The sequence below is a fragment of the Carcharhinus amblyrhynchos genome, chromosome 32 (genome assembly GCF_965287045.1).
Source record: "Carcharhinus amblyrhynchos chromosome 32, sCarAmb.v2.hapA, whole genome shotgun sequence".
Classification (NCBI taxonomy): Eukaryota; Metazoa; Chordata; class Chondrichthyes; order Carcharhiniformes; family Carcharhinidae; genus Carcharhinus; species Carcharhinus amblyrhynchos.
In genome coordinates this window covers 14,184,434-14,204,172 of record NC_137355.1, presented here as the reverse complement: position 1 = coordinate 14,204,172, position 19,739 = coordinate 14,184,434, and the positions used below count along the sequence as shown (strand labels likewise).

Genomic DNA, 19,739 nt, shown 5'->3' with positions numbered 1-19,739 from the left:
ATGGTGGAATTTGAATTAAATAAAACATTGGAATTAGGAATCTACTGATGACCGTGAATGAAACCATTGTCGATTGTTGTAAAAACCCATCTGGTTCACTAATGTCCTTCAGAGAAGGGAATCGTAGCATCATGCAGTGCAGAAGGAGGCCATTTGGCCCATCGAGTCTGCACCAACCACAATCCCACCCTATCCACGTAACCCTATGCATTTACCCTAGCTAGTTCCCCTGACATTAAGGGGCAATTTAGCATGGCCAATCCACCTAACTCACACATCCTTGGACTGTGGGAGGAAACCGGAGCACCCGGAGGAAACCCATGCAGATACAGGAGAACATGCAAACTCAACTCAAATCAAATTAATATTAAGCTGATCATTCTCTATATCCTGATGTAATTGTAACACTACATTCTGCATCAAATCTGCACATCTTTGGACACTAAGGGCTAATTTAGCATGGCCAATCCACCTAACCAGCATGTCTTTGGACTGTGGGAGGAAACTGGAGCGCCCGCAGGAAACCCACGCAGGCACAGGGAGAACATGCAAACTCCACACAGACAGCGACCCAAGCCGTGAATGGATCCCAGGTTCCTGTCGCTGTGAGGCAGCAGTGCTAACCACCGTGCTGCGCCCCTAAATCTGCTGCCCTTATCTGGCCTGACCTACATGTGACTCCAGAGCCACAGCAATGTGGTTGACTCTCAACTGCCCTCAAGCAATTAGGAATAGGCAACAAATGTTGGCCCAGCCAGCGAAGCCCATGTCCCACAAACGGATGAAGAACAAAAAAACGCAGCTAGTGAAAAACGCATTAACTTGCATGTGATGGCAAGATGCATTGAGGAACGGCCAATATCATTGATGGCCTGGTATGAATGTGCATCATAGCCTTTTGTCTAGTGTGTTTCTTACATTAAAGCCCTCTCTGATCTATATGGGTTCTCCCAGTTGGCCACTGCCATTACTTCTCACAACCATGAGACTCAATCATTTTGAGGGAGTATCTGATTTACGTCAAAAAAGTACAAAGAGAAAGAGGCAGCCTGGATTAAAAAAAACCTGGCTGCAAACACGGGCAGGTGGTGAAGCGAAGTTAGAGAGGGTCATATTTCACTGCAATGTATTAAGCTATCGATCTTCAGTACTTAAGCCTCAAAGCACCAGTGTTCACTCTAACCGTGTGATATTCTGCAATTGATCCTTGAGCATGTCGTTGCCAAAAGTCTCTTGCGTTTCTCAAATGGGAAAGGAAAAGTAGCACTTGAAGTATTGGGGTGGCACCGTGGTTAGCGCTGCTGCCTCACGGTGCCAACGACCCAGGTTCAATTCCAATCCTGTCAAGGTAGCAGTTGGAGGGTTAGTCGGGTAAGTGGATGAGGGATAGTTGGGGGTAACCCCCGGGGTCAAGAGCAGGGGGAGGGGGGAGGTTAGTCAGATAGGGTGGCAAGGGAGCAGAGTGGCTAGAACTGCTACCTCATGGCACCAGGGTTCAATTCCGGCCTCGCGTGACTGTGTGGAGTTTGCATGTTCTCCCTGTGTCTGCGTGGGTTTCCTCCCACAGTCTGAAAGACGTGCTGGTTAGGTGCATGGGCCATGCTAAATTATCCCTCAGTGTGGTTTGATTTGATTTATTAATGTCGCATGTATTAGTATACAGTGAAAAGTATTGTTTCTTGTGCGCTGTACAAAGCATACCGTTCATAGAGAAGGAAAGGAGAGAGTGCAGAATGTGGTGTTACAGTCATAGCTAGGGTGTAGAGAAAGATCAACTCAATGCGAGGTAGGTCCATTCAAAAGTCTGATGGCAGCAGGGAAGAAGCTGTTCTTGAGTCGGTTGGTTTGTGACTTCAATGTATCCAAACAGGTGCCAGAGTGTGGTGACTTGGGGAATTTCACAGTAACTTCATTGCAGTGTTAATGTAAGCCTGTGAATAAATAAACTTTAAAACTTGTAACTCCGCAGAGCTGCAAAGTGGACAGGAGTCCAAACAGCCAGCCAAGGTGTTCCTGCCCTGCTGAAGGGGTAAGTTTTTCACTCAGAGGGTGGTGAGTGAGTGGAATCGGCTGCCGTCGGTGGTGGTAGAGGCGCACTCTCTGGGGTCTTTTAAGAGACTTCTAGATGAGTATATGGGATTTTAATGGGATTGGGGGTTATAGATAGGCCTGGTAGGTATGGATATGATCGGCGCAACTTGTGGGCCGAAGGGCCTGTTTGTGCTGTAGTGTTCTATGTTCGATATCCCTTTCTCTCCTCTCTTCCAGGGCGCATCGTCCAGTCTGGTGGTGAAATTTGCAGACACGGATAAGGAGCGCACTCTGCGGCGCATGCACCAGATGGCAGGGCAGCTTGGCATCTTTAATCCGATGGCAATCCAGTTTGGCGCATACGGAGCATACACTCAAGCGGTAGGTAAACCAGCCACCTGCCAGCCTCAATACGCCAACACCACAGTCCACTAAATCAGGCGCAGATGGCATGATGAGTTTATTTTGATCCTTCATGCCAGGGACTTCACAGCCCTGGATCAATGGACCGGAGGACATTCAGCCCATCACTGTCATGCCATCCCTCTGAAAAATGTATCTATTTCACACCAGTTGCTTTATGGATTAGTCTTTTCCCTCTCTCTGGAATTGTGCTTCCTGTACCAACAGCCCCCTGTGTTTGAGAAATTCCTTCCAACATCTCCCTTTGATCCCTCAGTGCTAAACTTTGTTGTACCAGCTCTCAGATCAATGGGCATCACTTTTAATTGGCAAAACAATTTGCAATCCTGAACCTTTCTATCAGACTACCAATTAACCTTCTGTTTTAATTTGCAAATCGCTCCAGTTTCCCTAGTGCTCTTTCATTAAGAAAAGACAATTGACAAATTACTAAGTGTGCTCTGTACACCTGGTATCTGGGCCAGTGTTAGGGTCCAGGTTAGAAACTCCAGGGCGGCACGGTGGCACAGTAGTTAGTACTAATGCTTCACAGTGCCAGGGACACAGGTTCAGTTCCCAGCTTGAGTCACTGTCTGCAGAGTCTGCACGTTCTTCCCACAGCTGCGTGGGTTTCCTCCGGGTGCTCCGGTTTCCTCCCGCAATCCGAAAGTCGTGCTGGTTAAGTGCATTGGCCAGCACCCGGGTTCGATTCCGGCCTTGGATTACTGTCCATGTGGAGTTCTTCCCGTATCTGCGAGAGTTTCCTCCCACAGTCTGAAAGACATGCTGGTTAGGTACATTGGCCATGCTAAATTCTCCCTCAGTGTACCCAAACAGGCGCCGGAGTGTGATAACGAGGGGATTTTCACAGTAACTTCATTGCAGTGTTAATGTGACACTACTTGTGACACTACTAAATAACCTTTTGAAAAAAACCAGGGCATGTTCTGGACCCCAAAATTTTTAGATTTTGGCATTAGGGTGAGTATAAGATGTTTCACTCCAGGTATGATTCAAATGACCCACTAGGGAGCTTTTCTAATTTAATTTTTATCAATGTTTCCATTCTAAATAAGCAGCATTCATCTAACAGATTTAAAACTTTTATAAAACAAACTTTATGTTTCACAATACAATTAAAATATAATAAAAAGAATTTTGTGTATATTTTACCAATTGGAAATACTTACACATGACAAGGTATAATTCTTACCAGTTATCCATTTCCAAAGTTCCAATGTAAGCAGTATCTTCATAGACATCAATCCCTTTTTTAGGCACAAAAACAGATATGTGCTGTATCTGGGCAGATGCAGAAAGATATATCTCTTCTGTCTCCTACACAACAACCTCCAGAGAAAGATACACCCCCAAATTGCAGAATCTCAAAGAAAGAGACTGATTTTTTTTACAGAATCAAATCTCCAAATCCAGGGAGAGAAAGAGAAGCATTTCTCTCCAACAATTCCAAACAGCAACTGAGCTTTGATTTCTCTGTGTAAGCCTAGCTCCACCCAGTACTTCTCTTTTTTTTTGTTCTCTATACTCCATAATCATTTGCTTCAGCCTGGCCCATCAGTTGAACCAGTATAATGAAGCTCATTCTGCCCAGCCCCCTTAATCATCAGTATCCACTGTTTCTTCATGTCCCTTTCCATATATACGGACTCCCTTGTGCCCCAGAGTAACTAAAACCCCCTCTTGATAGCATTTCTAGCTGAGATGTAGCTGGATTGAGGGGAAGGTTGTCAGTGTCGGGAGTAGGGGAGGGTGGGGGAACAGGCTGGATTCTCCTTGCCAGACATGGAGAAGAGATTCCCTGTTTCACAGTGCATTGGGTCCTGCTTCTGGGGCACACTCATAGGCATCAACCAAAATGTAAGTGTGGAAACTAAGTTGCAATTGCTGCTATGGCCAAATATTTAACTCACTTTTTTCTGCAAGATTAAGGATGCTCACTTCAAATAAAGCACCATGAGGTTGCTGTGAAACTGTAGTTAAAAGCAATTAAAAACTGCAGGTACTGGTGTAAAAAATTAAGTTACAACAATCAGGCAACTCTGTCAGCGAGGATGGAAAAAAAATCAACATGGCCTTTAGTGAGGCCAGCAGTTGTGTATTCAGGATAAACGGCTAATCTAAAACTTGTGTCAGTTTCGTAAACACTGTGTTCCGAGCTTTGGCCACGAAATGGAACAAAAACAAGTTACCGTGACAAATACCAACAATATATATTGACTGTAATAAGTCCTCGAAGGTGGAAGTCCCTTCACCAAAATTCCTTTATTTACAAGATCCAACAATACCATACAGAGTGCTCTCAATGTGCAGTCTGCATCTGGAGTGCCAGAGGAATTGACACTCCTATTTAAATATAGAGCCTGGGGCTCCCCGATTTGAACCTTAATCAGGAAGTTCATAGTCAAGCAAGCCAAGCTCAACTGCCTGATTAAAATTGTTACATTGACATATTACACTAATGAAGGAGACGGTTTTCTGTGGAATAAGAAAGGGCAAAAAGCTATGCTATGATTGGTGGACAATGTATGCAAATGAAGGATTATAAACTTGCTCTCTCATTTGTTGTAATTAATTATAACTGTTAATTATCTGTATGAATCAACAGAACACCACAGTGAAATTCACTGTATCTTTTCTCCTTGATAGCATGTAATGAAACCTTAGATGATTTGAGTACTCACCGTGCATTGTCTGGTTAATGCACAACATAAGCACCCACCCTCCCAGCGAAACGTGCAGTGTTGAAAGTCTTGTTTCTGTTCTCTTTCAGTTAATGCAGCAACAAGCAGCTCTCATGGCAGCAGCACAGGGAACTTACTTGAATCCCATGGCTGCAATTGCAGCAGCACAAATGCAGCAGATGGCAGCCTTCAATGTGAACGGACTAGTAGCAACGCCAATGACGCCATCATCAGGTACGTCACTGACCCATGCCAGAATCCCATTTTCGCTCCCTCCCCCAACACAGGTTTCTCAGGGGTTGTGGCGATTCCAATTGAGATCAAGCAGCAGGGTGGTTAGCACTGTTGCCTCGCAGCGTCAGGGACCTGGGTTCGATCCTGGTCTCGGGTCACTATCTGTGCAGAGTTTGCACATTCTCCCAGTGCCTGCACGGGTTTCCTCTGGGTGCTCTGGTTTCCCCCCACAGTCCAAAAGGTGTGCAGGTTAGGTGGATTGACCGTGCTAAATTGCTCCTTAGTGTCAAAAGATGTGCAGGTTAGATGGATTGACCATGCTAAGTTGTCCCTTCATGTCCAAACATGTGCTAGTTAGGTCAATTGACCATGCTAAATTGCACCTTTGTGTCCAAAGATGTGCTGGTTGGATGGATTGACCATGCTAAATTGTCCCTTCGAGTCCAAACATGTGCTGGTTACGTGGATTGACCATGCTAAATTGTCCCTTTGTGTCCAAACATGTGCTGGTTAGGTGGATTGACCATGCTAAATTGTCCCTTCATGTCCAAAGATGTGCAGGTTAGATGGATTGGCCATGCTAAATTGTCCCTTCATGTCCAAAGATGTGCAGGTTAGATGGATTGGCCATGCTAAATTGTCCCTTCGTGTCCAAACATGTGCTGGTTAGGTGGGATTAGCCACAGTAAATTATCCCTTAGTGTCCAAAGTTGTGCAGGTTAGGTGGATCAGCCATGGTAAATTTCCCCTTAATGTCCAAAGTCTCAGTATCATTTTGTTAAATGTATATTGTATTCTCTTCAAGTTGTAGGCAGTGTCATAGTGGTATTGTCACCGGACGAGTAATCCAGGGTAATGCTCTGGGGACCCGGGTTCAAATCCCACCATGGTAGTTGTTGAAATTTGAATTCAAGTCTAATGATGACTATGAAACCATCACTGATTGTCAATAAAAACCCATCTGGTTCACTAATGTCCCTTTAGGGAAGGAAATCTGCCGTCCTTACCTGGTCTGGCCTACATGTGACTCCAAAGCCACAGCAATGTGGTTGACTCTCAATTGTTCCCCCCAAAAGTAGTAAGCCATTCAGTTCAAGGGCAATAAGGGATGGGACAACAAACACTGGCCCAACCCCTCAGCGAAATAAAAAATCAAAATGGCTAACCGATGTGGTCTAGACAGGCATTGTAGAGATGAAGCACTGAGAATACATGCAGGAGGAGGCCATTCAGCCCTTTGAGCCTGCTCTGCCAGCATCATGTCTTGTATTCAACAATGCTAGTGTTCAATAAACACAGGCAGGAATCTACTAAGAGCAAATTACTGCTGAAAGAACAAGATTGCTGATAGGAGTTGCTTGTACTGTCATCATAAATGCATTTATAAAGACCTTGTTATTTTCACTACAGCTGGTGAATCCCTTCACTATTTAATTCTGTGTAGCAACTAAACACGTCTAACTTTGTACTTTGCTTTAATATTGTTATCTTACATTGAAAACATTGCTCAAGGTTCCTCCTTTGCTCAGCCTGCCTCCAGTTCAGTGGGACTATAAGGGTGGCACAGTGGGTTAGCATTGCTGTCTCAGAGCCCCAGGGACCCGGGTTCGATTGTCGTCTCGGGTCACTGTCCGTGTGGAGTCTGTGTTTTCTCCCCCGTGCCTGTGGGGTTTTCCTCCAGGTTCTCTAGCTTCCTCCCACAGTCTGAAAGATGTGTTAGTTGGATAGGTTGGCCTTGCTAAATTCTCCCTCAGTTTATCCAAATAGGTGCCAGATATATCACTGGCGTATCATAGATTCATAGAAGCTCTACAGTGCAGAAGGAGGCCATTCAGCCTGTTAAATCAGCACTAACTCTCTGACAGAGCATCCCAATCCCCTGCCACCCTGTTCTCGTAACCCCATGTATTTACCCCTAATTACCCCTAACCCACACATCCTGGCACACAAAGGGGCAATTTAGCATGGTCAATCCACCAAACCTGCACATCTTTGGACACTGTGGGGTAACTTATCATGGCCAATCCTACACATCTTGGGAAATCAACAATTTAGCATGGCCAATCCACCTAATCTTAATATCTTTGGACACTAAGGGGCAAATTAGCATGGTCAATCAACCTAACCTGTACATCCCAGGACACTAAGGGGCAAATTAGCAGAGTCAATCAACCTAACCTGCACATCTTTGGACTGTGGGAGGAAACCGGAGCACCTGGAGGAAACCCAGGCAGACATGGAGAGAACAACAAGACTCCGCACAGACAGTGATCCAAGGCTGGAATTGAACCCGGGTCCCTGGTGCTGTGAGGCAATTTCGTCCCACAGTCTGAAAGATGTGCTGGTTAGATGCATTGGCCGTGCTAAATTCTCCCTCGGTGTACGCGAACAGGCGCCGGAGTGTGATGACCAGGGGATTTTCACAGTAGCTTCATTGCAGTGTTAATGTAAGCCAACTTGTGACACTAATAAATAAATAACAAAAAAAAACCTTGCTATTTTCCACTACAACCAGCGAACCCCTTCAATATTTAATTACAAGTAGCAACTAAATGTGTCTGACTTTGTGCTTTGCATTAATATTATTAAATTATGTTGAAAACATTGCTCCAGATATCTCCCTTGCTTGGCTTGGCTCCAGTTCAATGGTAATTCTGCTACTTGGGAGTAGGCCGTGGTCTCAATTTAGCTCACACGAGGAAAGCAATGTGACATTTTCTATCTTAAATTCCTGTCCATCATTGGAGCCTATGGCCTTGTAAGGGGGTGAACGGCAGCCACTGTAAATAAAGAGCCCAGTTTTGCTTCAGGCCTCCATTTACGGGAGTGTATTTTCTTCACAGATTGTTGTTCATTTTCCTCTATAGGCACCAGTACACCCCCGGGCATCAACGCAGCTGCTGTACCCAGCATAGCTACGCCCATTGGGGTCAATGGGTTCAGTGCCATGCCACCACAGACCAACGGGCAACCAGCATCAGACACCATCTACGCCAATGGCATCCATCCATACCCAGGTGCGTGCAAGGAAACCCGTCACACATTTACGGGCACTTGATTTCGGGGGCGGGGTGTTGAGGGGTGGCTATGAGACTGCAATTCTAAAGCAGAAGAATGCACATTGGGTCAGAAGTGGAGTTGAGCAGTACAATGAAACCTTCCCTGGTATCTCTGAGTCAAGACCGAAGAGCAAGTTGCGAGAGAGCGAGCGAGAGACGGGACAGATGCCGCAGGGTAATTAGTCCATGAAACATCTGTAGATAAATGAGTGTGGATTCTTCCGATCCTGCGTCCAGATGTTCTGCATTTCCATGGTGCATTGGAAACAAGAAATTCTGACAATAGGCTGCTTATCCGGCAGTACAGACACTTCTATTAAAAGCAACAAAAGAACTAATTCCACAATGTAAATCAAAGAAGATGGTTTAATAAAGAAACTCCATTACACCAACACTTGGGGCCACTTCCATGGCCACACAACCTCCATCTGCTTTCCATTTATACCGGGTCAGCTGGTCAGCTGACCACCACATCACTTTGCCATTGGTTACAGTATCTACTGGGTCAGCTGACCCACATAGCATGTTACCATTGGTTACATTATAACAGATTCCAATGTTACCATTGGTTACATTGTAACAGATTCCAATGTTACCATTGGTTACATTAAAACAGAGTCCTGTGTTACCATTGGTTACATTATAACAGATTCCAGTCTTACCATTGGTTACATCATTATAACAGATTCCAGTGTTACCATTGGTTACATCGTAACAGATTCCAGTGTTACCATTGGTTACTTTATAACAGATCCCAATGTTACCATTGGTTACAGTATAATATAGTGAATGCATGCCCATGTCAGTGCCCCATCATCTGGTGAAAAGAACGATTGGAACTTTTGTCGGCACACCTGACTGTCTCGACATCCCAAATATCCAGACAGACCAGCCACATGGCTCGGTAAAGCCATTCCAAAATGCCTGGGATCATAAACGATATATCAAAGCATGCCATCATAAGGGCACTTTTGTATAATATTCCCATTAGCAGTGCAGTAGCTGTGGTCATTCTGCATCAGGAAACTTGTGCGAGGAATTTTGTCTGCTCACGGTTTGATGCTCTGCACAGAATTTGCTTTTCAGGGTCAGAGGATAGAGCAATGGTTTCTTCCCTTATTTAATTTTTCTCCAAAAGGAGGAAAGTGGAGAAGAAGGTACACTGCAGTAATAGGGGGCAGGGAGGAACCAGTTTTGGCACCAATGTGTAAAGCATTGTGACTAGAGAATGCATGATGATGTGTTACTTTCAATCTACAAGTGCAAACCATTGCTTTTCTTTTTATTTAAAACTCACAACCGCCTAAATTAAACAGAAATGCTGGAAAATCTCAGCAGGTCTGACAGCATCTGTGGAGAGAGAATCGAGCCAACATTTTGAGTCTGGATGACCCTTCATCAGAGCTTGAAATGTTGGCTCTATTCTCTCTCCACAGATGCAGTCAGACCTGATGAGATTTTCCAGCATTTTCTGTTTTTGGTTCAGATTCCAACATCCATGGTATTTTGCCTTTATAACCGCCTAACTTAGTGAGTGCATTACAGAGAGATTGATGACAATATAGGGAGACAGAGAAAGACAGGGTGGCATAGTGGTTAGCACTGCTGCCTCACTGTGCCTTGACTCAGGTTCGATTCCAGCCTTAGGTCACTGTCTGTGTGGAGTCTGCATGTTCTTCCCATGGTCTGCATGGTTTTCCTCTGAGTGCTCTGGTTTTCTCCCACATTCCAAAGATGTGCGGGTTAGGTTGATTGGCCATGCTAAATTGCCCCTTAGTGTCAGTGGGGTTAGCAGGATAAATATGTGAGGCTACGAGGATAGGGACTGGGCAGGATTGTTGTTGTTGCAGACTAGATGGGCCCAATGGTTTCCTTCTACACTGCAGGGATTCTATGGCTCCAGATCACAAAGTCCCAATAAAAACACCCACTCAACACTCTTCGCCTGAAATGGGCTTCCTGCATCTTGGAATGACCAGTCTGACACCGGTTGTTTAGCTTAACAACACACGATTTAAAACCCCAAATTCAAAAACACTTCATTATTCCTCTCACCATGAACCTGCCACCTTCAAGAATAAAAGTGTAGCAGAAAAAAATTGCAAAGTAAGATTTGCATTTGCATAGTGCCTTTCTTGACGTCAGAATCTCTGAAACTTAACAGCTACTGATGTAATGTGACGCAAAATTTTTGGGTAAACGAATGGGCTACGCTGCTACGTCATAGCTCCAGGGACCTGGGTTTGATTCCGGCCTTGGGTCACTGTCTGCATGTTTCCCCCCTGTCTGTGTGGATTTTCTCCGGGTGCTCCAGTTTCCTTTCACAGTTCAAAGATGTGGGGGTTAGGTGCATTGGCCATGCTAAATTGCCCCTTACTGTCCAAAAATGTTCAGGTTAGGTGGATTGGCTATGCTAAATTGCCCCTTAATATCCTAAAAGATGTGCAGGTTAGGTGGATTGGCCATGCTAAATTGTCCCTTAGTATCAGGGGATTGCTGAGATGTCCCTTTGGTTTGTCATTAGATCCCACTTACGTCTAGCTTAAGATAAGTCCATTGGAATGGCACAGTGGGTTAGTACTGCAGGCTCGCAGCCCCAGGGACCTGGGTTCAATTCCAGCCTCAGGTGACTGTTTGTGTAGACTTTGCATGTTTTTCCCCATGCCTGCGTGAGTTTTCCTCCAGGTGCTTTGGTTTCCTCCCACAGTCCAAACATATGCAAGATGGGTGGATTGGCCACGCTAAATTGCTGGATTTTCCACTTTTGGGGCAAGCATGGCCAGAAAATCCTACCCAAGGTAATACTTTCCATGCAATTAAAAAATAAACAAGACTCTCCATCTTAAACGACAAGAGTCGATGTGTCCCTTTAAGGTAGCATTGGCTCCCACTCGAGTCCAATTGGCTGGAAGTCGCCTCAGGCAAATGATAGCCTGCCCGAACTCTCGAGAATGCTGGATGTACATGCGCCAATGTGTTTGGGCTGGTTCTACTAAGACGTGTAATTTTTAATTAAGGCAGAGCAATTTCCCTTCATTATTCAAGTTTGCACTTGTTTTCCACTTTCTGTGAAGTTACCCAGCTATGCTTGGCTCAGTTTAATAAGATGTGTTCATTTTCATAAACCCACTAATACAACTTAGAACTCTTCTATAATTACAATCATTGAGCACAAAATTGCAGCGATGGAATGCAATTGCATCTCATTAAAATAGAAACTATCAGTCAAATGGATTTTTAAATGGTATAATTAGACAGAATTTATTTGCTCAAAAGTAATTGAGGTTAGATGTCAGCAGAGTTTGAGCGTATTTTGTAGCCAGCAGCTGTTTTGGTGCAGAAAAGTTTTGGTCAGTCACGATTAATGATCTATGATCTGGTCTAGTTGCTTGTCTACTTTGATTTGTACCCGTGTATTATTTTTTTAGAAGTGGATGGCTTTGTAGATATATTAGCTGTCGAAGCGGGGGATGGATAAATGGATTAAATAAATAGACGAAAGAACATCTAGATAGTTAGTCAGGTAGACACGCAGCTGAATGGGTAGGCTGAGAGAATATTGTTAGCAATTTTGGGCCCCCGTATCTAAGGAAGGATGCACTGGCTTTGGAGAGGATCCAGAGGAGGTTCACGAGAATGATCCCGGGAATAAAAGGCTTCGAAGAACAAGGACAAAGAAAATTACAGCACAGGAACAGGCCCTTCGGCCCTCCAAGCCTGCACTGACCATGCTGCCTGACTGAACTAAAACCCCTAACCCTTCCGGGGACCATATCCTGCTATTCTCATCCTATTCATGTATTTGTCAAGACGCCCCTTAAAAGTCACTATCGTATCTGCTTGCGCTACCTCCCCCAGCAATGAGTTCCAGGCATCCTCTGTGCAAAGAAACTTGCCTCGTACATCTCTTTTAAAAGTGGCCCCTTGCACCTTAAACCTATGCTCCCTAATAATTGTCTTTTTCACCCTAGGAAAAAGCTTCTGACTATCCACTCTGTCCACGCCACTCATAATCTTGTAGACTTCTATCAGGTCTCCCCTCAACCTCCATCATGCCAGTGAGAACAAACCAAGTTCCCCCAACCTCTCCTCATAGCTAATACCCTCCATACTAGGCAGCACCCTAGTAAATCTTTTCTGTACCCTCTCTAAAGCCTCCACATCCTTCTGGTAGTGTGGCGACCAGAATTGAACTTTGTATTCCAAGTGCGGATCATAGAATCATAGAGCCATACGGCACAGAAGAGGCCCTCCGGCCCATCGAGTCCACACTGACAGATTAGAAACACCTCAACTCCCACCCAATTCCATCTGCCAGCACTTGGCCCATAGCCCTGAATTTAACAACACGCCAAGCGCTCATCCAGATATTTTCAAAGGATGTGAGGCATCCCGCCTCCACCACCCTCCCAGGCAATGCATCCCAGGCCATCATCACCCTCTGGGTTAAAAAGTTCTTCCTCGCATCCTCGCCTTGGCTTCATGCATGAGGAGTGCTTGAGGACTCTGGGTCTGCACTCAGTGGAGTTTCGAAGGATGAGGGTGGGATCTTAATGAACCTTACAGAATACTGAAAGGCCTGGATAGCGTGGACGTTGGGAAGATGTTTCCATTAGTCGGAGAGTCTAGGATCTGAGGGCACAGGCTCAGAATAAACCGATAGAACCGAGATGAGGAGGAATCTCTTCAGCCAGAGGGTGGTGAATCTGTGGAATTCATTGCCACAGAAGGCTATGGAGGCCAGGTCATTGAGTGTCTTTAAGACAGAAATAGATAGGTTCTTGACTGGCAAGGGGATCAAAGGTGGCGGGGAAAAGGTGGGAGAATAGGGCTGAGAAACTTATCAGCCATGATTGAATGGTAGAGCAGACCCGATGGGCTGAATGGCCTAATTCTGCTCCTATGTCTTATCTGCAAATTCCCCCCCCCAAGACCCAGACCATCCACGACACTGCCGTTCTTTTTCTGTTGCAGGATCAAATAGAACCAAACAGTGCAGAAAGAGACCATTTGACCCATCAAGTCTGCACTGCCTCTCGGACAGAGCTCCTTATCCAGGTCCCCCCCCCTGTAACCCTACACATTTACCCCACTAATCACCCTAACCGACACACCTTTGGTCACTAAGGGACAATTTTGACAGACTAAAGGGACAGACCCAATAGGCTAAATGGTCTAATTTTGCCCTGTGCTTAATGGTCTTACGGAGATAGACGGGGAGGGAGGGGAGGGATAGTTCTCCCTCAGGAAGAAGCTCATAAGGAAATAAATAGAAAATGGATGGAATAACCACATTAAGGAATGACTGGTTAAATAGAATACCTAGATGAATTGTCAGATGGAAAAGTGGAAGCCTCGATGATATTGCACTGGCGAGACAGATGTGTAGATCAGATAGATAGTTTGGAGAGATAGATGTACTAAATAGAAAAATAGGCATATGGGAAGCCTTGACTGAACGCTGCTGTGCTGAATTACCTGGATAGATTAATGGATGGATGATTAGATGAATGGTCAGACTGGACAGATTGTCAAGATAGATAAATATATTACTTTGATAATTGGAGGCAAGGCAAGACAGAACCCAGATGGATTTATTGATGTAGATGTGTGTGGATGGATTGCTTGATTAAAGATAGACTACCAACTTGAAATAAATTTCTGTCTTCTCCGTCCAAACATGTAAAGAAAATATGATTGAGCTGCTCAGCTTCTATTCCATAATGGTTGTAAAACTAAGCATGGCCAGGTATTGACAAAACGAACAATTACTGTTATCAAGCAGTGCTGGGGAAGAAACACCAGAATGGATTTCAATTAGACATGCATTGGTTTGATGGCATAAAAATTGACCAGATTCAGTGAATTGATATGCCAGCACCTCAGAGGGACTGATACTCTACTGCTGTTTAAAATATTTATTCTCCAACTTTATTACAAATCAGACGCCCAATCTCTCTTCTCAGTCACAAGGCTGCTGAAAGTGTTCCATTTCTGCTACAGTAGCACAGTGCTGCCTCACAGCAGCAGAGACCCAGGTTCGATCCTCGGCTTGGGTCACTGTCTACACGGAGTTTACACATTCTCCACGTGTCTGCGTGGGTTTCCTCCCATAGTCTGAAAGATGTGCTGGTTAGGTGCATTGGACGTGCTAAATTCTCCCCCAATGAACTCAAACAGGCGCCAGAGTGTGGCCACTAGGAGATTTTCACACTAACTTCATTGCAGTGTTAATGTAAGCCTATTTATGACAACAATAAATAAACTTACACTTCATTACCATTGCCAATATACATACCGTCTCCCCATAACTTTTTTCCAACCATGTCCATTTTTCTTCCCATGTACACTCATTTTGCACCTTCTGCAGATCTTCTGTCAGACTCAAAGCTTTTTTGAAGTTTATTTATTAATGTTGCAAGTAAGGCTTACATTAACACTGCAATGAAGTTACTGTGAAAATCCCCCAGTTGCCACACTTCATCGGGTCAATGCACCTAACCTGCACGTCTTTGGACTGTGACAGGAAACCGGAGCACCCGGAGGAAACCCACGCAGACATGGGGAGAACGTGCAGACTCCGCACAGGCAGTGACCCAAGCCTGGAATCGAACTCAGGCCCCCGGCGCTGTGAGGCAGTAGTGCTAACCACTGTGGTGCCGTGCCATCCATAGGTGCTCCTAGTCTGCACATCCGGATTGCTTCTTCCAACCAGGCGGATTGTAAGGCAGTCCTTTGGCTGCCTGGCGGGCTAGGGCATTTTCCTTTGCTTCCTCGATGTTTTCCTTCATATGGGCTTTGCACTCGAAAGTGGGTGTAGCCCAGTTCGCTACAACTGTTTACCTTAGCAGGTAGTTAACCCCTACAGTCTAACTCTTAAATATAAGTGCGCATAGGCGAAAAATATCTTAAAATGAAAACTCTGTGTAGACTGACACAAACAGGACTAAGCATACACAGGCTCCCTTGGATAATAATGAATAAACCTTATGTCCATATATGCAAATATACATACATGTAACAGGGGAACAGCTTAGTTACATTTTAGGTGTTTGATTTCAGGTATGCACTCCAATAAGGACTTCATTTCTGAATTCATGATGTAATATTAGAACATCTGAGTGACTATTTGAGTGCAAGTTGAGGTTAATAATTTTTTCTAACTGTAAGCACATGAGGGCAATGAGGTTCCGGGTTTTACTGGTGGCTTCCAACTTAAATCTCATTCCAAACTGATGACTGACACGGAAGTTTTATGTCAAAAGCCTGTAAATCCACCTCTTGTAGATCATTACGATTCACCACGTGGAATATTAAGCTGTGCAATCTGTGTGTTATTAAGCTATAATTCCGTAACTATTATTCCACTGGCACACTGTGGCTAAATTTTATTGACTCGGTTTAAGTACGTGTTTGAATCCGAGATTACAACATCTCGAGGTATTTCTTGTCAAGTCTCAGCTGGAAGAATTGCGTGGCGTTGATTGCAATGGTCTGTTAGATCCAATGGGTGGAATTTAACCACCTCGCCTGCCCGGGGCTCAATCTCGCCCAAGGCCGATAGAGAATGCTGTTATGCATTCCAGTAAAATTCCAGCCAATATGTCATTTCATTTATGAGACATGGGCATCGCTGGCTGTTTATCCCTTGTAGCCCTTGAGAAGGTGGCGGTGAGCTGCCTTCTAGAATCGCTGCAGTCCATGTGCTAGGGGTTGACCCACAATGCCATTAAGGGAGAGAATTCCAGGATTTTAACTCAGTGAAGGAACAGCCAATATATTTCCAAGTCAGGATGGTGAGTGGCTTAGAGGGGAGCTTGCAGATGGTGGCTTTCCCATGTATCTGCTGCCTTTTGGGTGGGCACGGTAGCACAGTGGTTAGCACTGCTGCTCCACAGCTCCAGGGACCTGGGTTCAATTCCCAGCTTGGGTCACTGTCTGTGTGGAGTTTGCACATTCTCCTCGTATCTGCGTGGGTTTCCTCCAGGAGCTCTGATTTCCTCCAACAGTCCAAAGATGCGCAGGTTAGGTTGGTTGGCCAAGCTAAATTATCCCTTAGTATCCTGAGATGCATAGGTTAGAGGGATTGATGGATAAGTATGTAGAGATATGGGAGTAGGGCCTGGGTGGGATTGTGGTCGGTGCAGACTTGATGGGCCAAATGGCCTCTTTCTGTACTGTAGGGATTCTATGATTGTCCTTCCAGATGGAAGTGGTCATGGGTTTGGAAGGTGCTGTCTAAGGATCTTTGGTATTTTATGGAATTTCAGAATGTTCCTATTGATTCCAATTCTGTGGAATTCCAATTTGCATTTCATCCCTCGGAATATGGGCATTAAATCAGCGCCCATGTGTAGAATTCTGAAATCAGGCATCTGAAACATTCACCGGAACTCTACCGTCAGACACGACAAGGAATCGGAGCGGGCGAGGGTTCCACAACGGAAATCTCCGTTGACCTCGGATAAGAAGTTCTGGTCTCGCCCAAGCAAGGCTGTAAAATCCCATCCATTCTCTCCTACACATCTTGTCCTCTGTGTAATTAAATACTACCTGGCTCAGGAAAAACGTGACAACTGCCATTGCTCTATTCAGAAGTCGTGGAAAGTTAAGCATGGCTCCCCCCCCCTCAAATGAAGATGCAATGAGTTCAAAGACAAGTTGATGAGTGAAGCCTGGACCAATGGAGTCACTGCTCAGTATCAGGTTATATGGGACAAAGAGCATGTTAAGGTGCACTGGATGACCCAAGGCCACAGTTCCTACATTTGTGTGGTTCACAAACCTATGGAAATGATGGGTGGGGAAAGACCAGTAGGTCTGGCAAACCCCACAGTTCCTGAATATTGGACCAGAAGCAATCCCAGCAATGGAATCTCTGCAGAGACAGCAAGGTCACAAGGAACATCTGGGAAACAACTCCCTTCGCCCCTGATCGAAACCAGTGCGATGACCCATGTGTGGTGTGTGTGTGCTCCTAGATTACGTGCTTGCATTGTGTTTTCTTGTGGTTACGATATGCTAAAAAATCTATGCCTTCGGTGTGGCCTCTCCTCCTCTCTTGCTTGCTCTCTCTCTCTCTTACCCTGTGGCTCCATTCTGCTTTAGAGGGGCGGCGGAGGGGGGGGGAGGTTCATGGCTTCCCTGTTGTGTTTTACTCTGACCAATCTGCCTTATTCATTCTCTGCTTTTCCCTCCTTTTTTTTCTCCTCAGCGCAAAGCCCAACAGTGGCCGACCCCTTACAGCAAGCTTACGCTGGCATGCAGCACTACACAGGTCATTAATATATTGCCTTCCTAATTTTGGCCATTTTTCTCTGTTTGATTTGGAAAAATGACCTGTTTCGTCTCGGTTCTCTTTGTTGTGAAAAAAAATCAAACTTGGTGTCATGTTAATAAGTAAAAGCCAGTAACGTTATAGCTGGGGAACGTTATAGCAGGGGAATCACTGCAGTGAGAAAGGCTCTGTCATCAGGTTAAAGGGTTCGTTTCTCCATTATATCTTGGTTGAATGGGAAAATTTGGGCAGCACGGTGGCACAGTAGTTAGCACAGCTGCTTCACGGCACCAGGGACCTAGGTTCGATTCCCGACTTGGGTCACTGTCTGTGGGGAGTCTGCACATTCTCCCCGTGTCTGCATGGGTCTCCTCCGGGTGCTCAGGTCTCCACCCACAGTCTGGGGGTACTAAATTGGCCGTACTAAATTCTCCCTCAGTGTACCCGAACAGGCGCTGGAGTGTGGCTACTTGGGGATTTTTATAGTAACTTCATTGCAATGTTAATGTAAGCCTACTTGTGGTACTATTAATACACTTAAAACATAGCGAGTAGACATTGTATGAGACGGGTTTGGGGGAATCGCTGCAGTGAGAAAGGGTCTGGCATCAGGTTAAAGGGTTTGTTTTTCTATTATATCCGGGTTGAATGGGGATACTTGGGTGGCATGGCAGCACAGTGATTATCACTGCTGCGTTACAGTGCCAGGGGTCCGGGTTCGATACCCTGCTTGGGTCACTGTGTGGAGTTTGTATGTTCTCACCGTGTCTACATGGGTTTCCTCCAGTTTCCTCCCACAAAGATGTGTGGGTTGGGTTAATTGGCCATGTTAAATTGACTAACAGTGTAACTGGGGTTAGCAGGTTAAATACATGGGGTTATGGGGTTAGGGCTTGCATTGGATTGTTGTCGGTGCGAACATGATGGGCCAAATGGCCTCCTTTGGTGCTGTAGGGATTCTAGTTTGTTCTTTTATGCAGTGAATTGCCCCGATCGGCACCTCCCAAAAGTGGAATAGTGGCTTACTGAAGAGAATTGGGATAACTAATTGAAGGAGAAAGGTACAAGGGCAAAGTGAAGGAGTGGTGTGCCCTACCAAAGAACCAGCACTGGTACAATGGGCCTAAGGTCATCCTTCTGGGCTGTATCATTCTGAGGTTATGTTAAGCCAGGCAGACTACAAGGCTTCCAAATTTGATCCATGGTCTATGTTGCGTTAGCTAAACTGAGCCGCACTCACCATCAGGCCCTTTGCACCAGCGGAAGAGGTCATCTGGGAAGATGCCTGCCCGATTGCTGTTGCTCAGTGTTTCTATGTGGGACATGATGGGGGCGTCGAGTGAGGGTTCAGCCAGGCACCACTCTTAGTCAAGTAGGACTCCGGCACCTGGAGCCTGGGCTCAGATACGAACAGTGATGGTTGGGGTGAATTGCAAGTGAGACCCTAACCCCAGACAAGAGTCAGCTCTTCAGGGGGTGGAAGAAAATGTGAAAATAGGTTTTGAGAAGCATTAATCTAAGGGTGATTTTGCACACTGTGGAAAGGATATTTGAGTCTACTATCTTGAAGAGACATATTGTGACCCGTTGCCTGTATAAATGCACTGAAACATCCAATGGGACAGCCTTGCTCTGTTTTCTTGGCATTATAATGATGACCAGATCATGATGAAATTAGTTTAATGGTGAGATCTATTCTACAGAATAATCGATTACCAGAACTTAAAGTATTGTTAAGTTGACAGAACGTTGGAAGGACACTGAAGTGGGTGAGGGGAAGGCTACGGCAGCCTCGTTGTTGGAGCAAAATGCCTAACTTTGCGGCAAATCTGAAAGAATTGTTGACTTTGTGGCATAACTGAATGTTGCCAGTCGTGTGCACGAGGACTGTGATGTGCCATTTCTGTTCCATATGCTTTTGATTTAGTTTGGAGTCTTATCAAATCACTATTTATACACTCAACTAGCTTGGCCAATCCATGATAACAGGACTAATCAGTATTGTAATTCTATTTTCCCACTTTTGCTCCATAT

The 19,739-nt window shown here is 45.2% G+C and overlaps 1 protein-coding gene across 4 annotated transcripts in view; it reads left to right on the top strand.

Moving 5' to 3' along the window:
- Positions 1–19,739, top strand: part of celf6 (CUGBP Elav-like family member 6) — a 691,837-nt gene that overhangs the window by 620,861 nt on the left and 51,237 nt on the right. For all 4 annotated transcript variants that reach the window (XM_080216157.1, XM_080216156.1, XM_080216158.1 and 1 more), the window contains 4 exons: positions 2,269–2,412; positions 5,225–5,369; positions 8,237–8,386; positions 17,643–17,705. In XM_080216157.1, the coding sequence (XP_080072283.1) occupies positions 2,269–2,412; positions 5,225–5,369; positions 8,237–8,386; positions 17,643–17,705 (502 nt within the window). The remainder of the gene's footprint in view (positions 1–2,268; positions 2,413–5,224; positions 5,370–8,236; positions 8,387–17,642; positions 17,706–19,739) is intronic.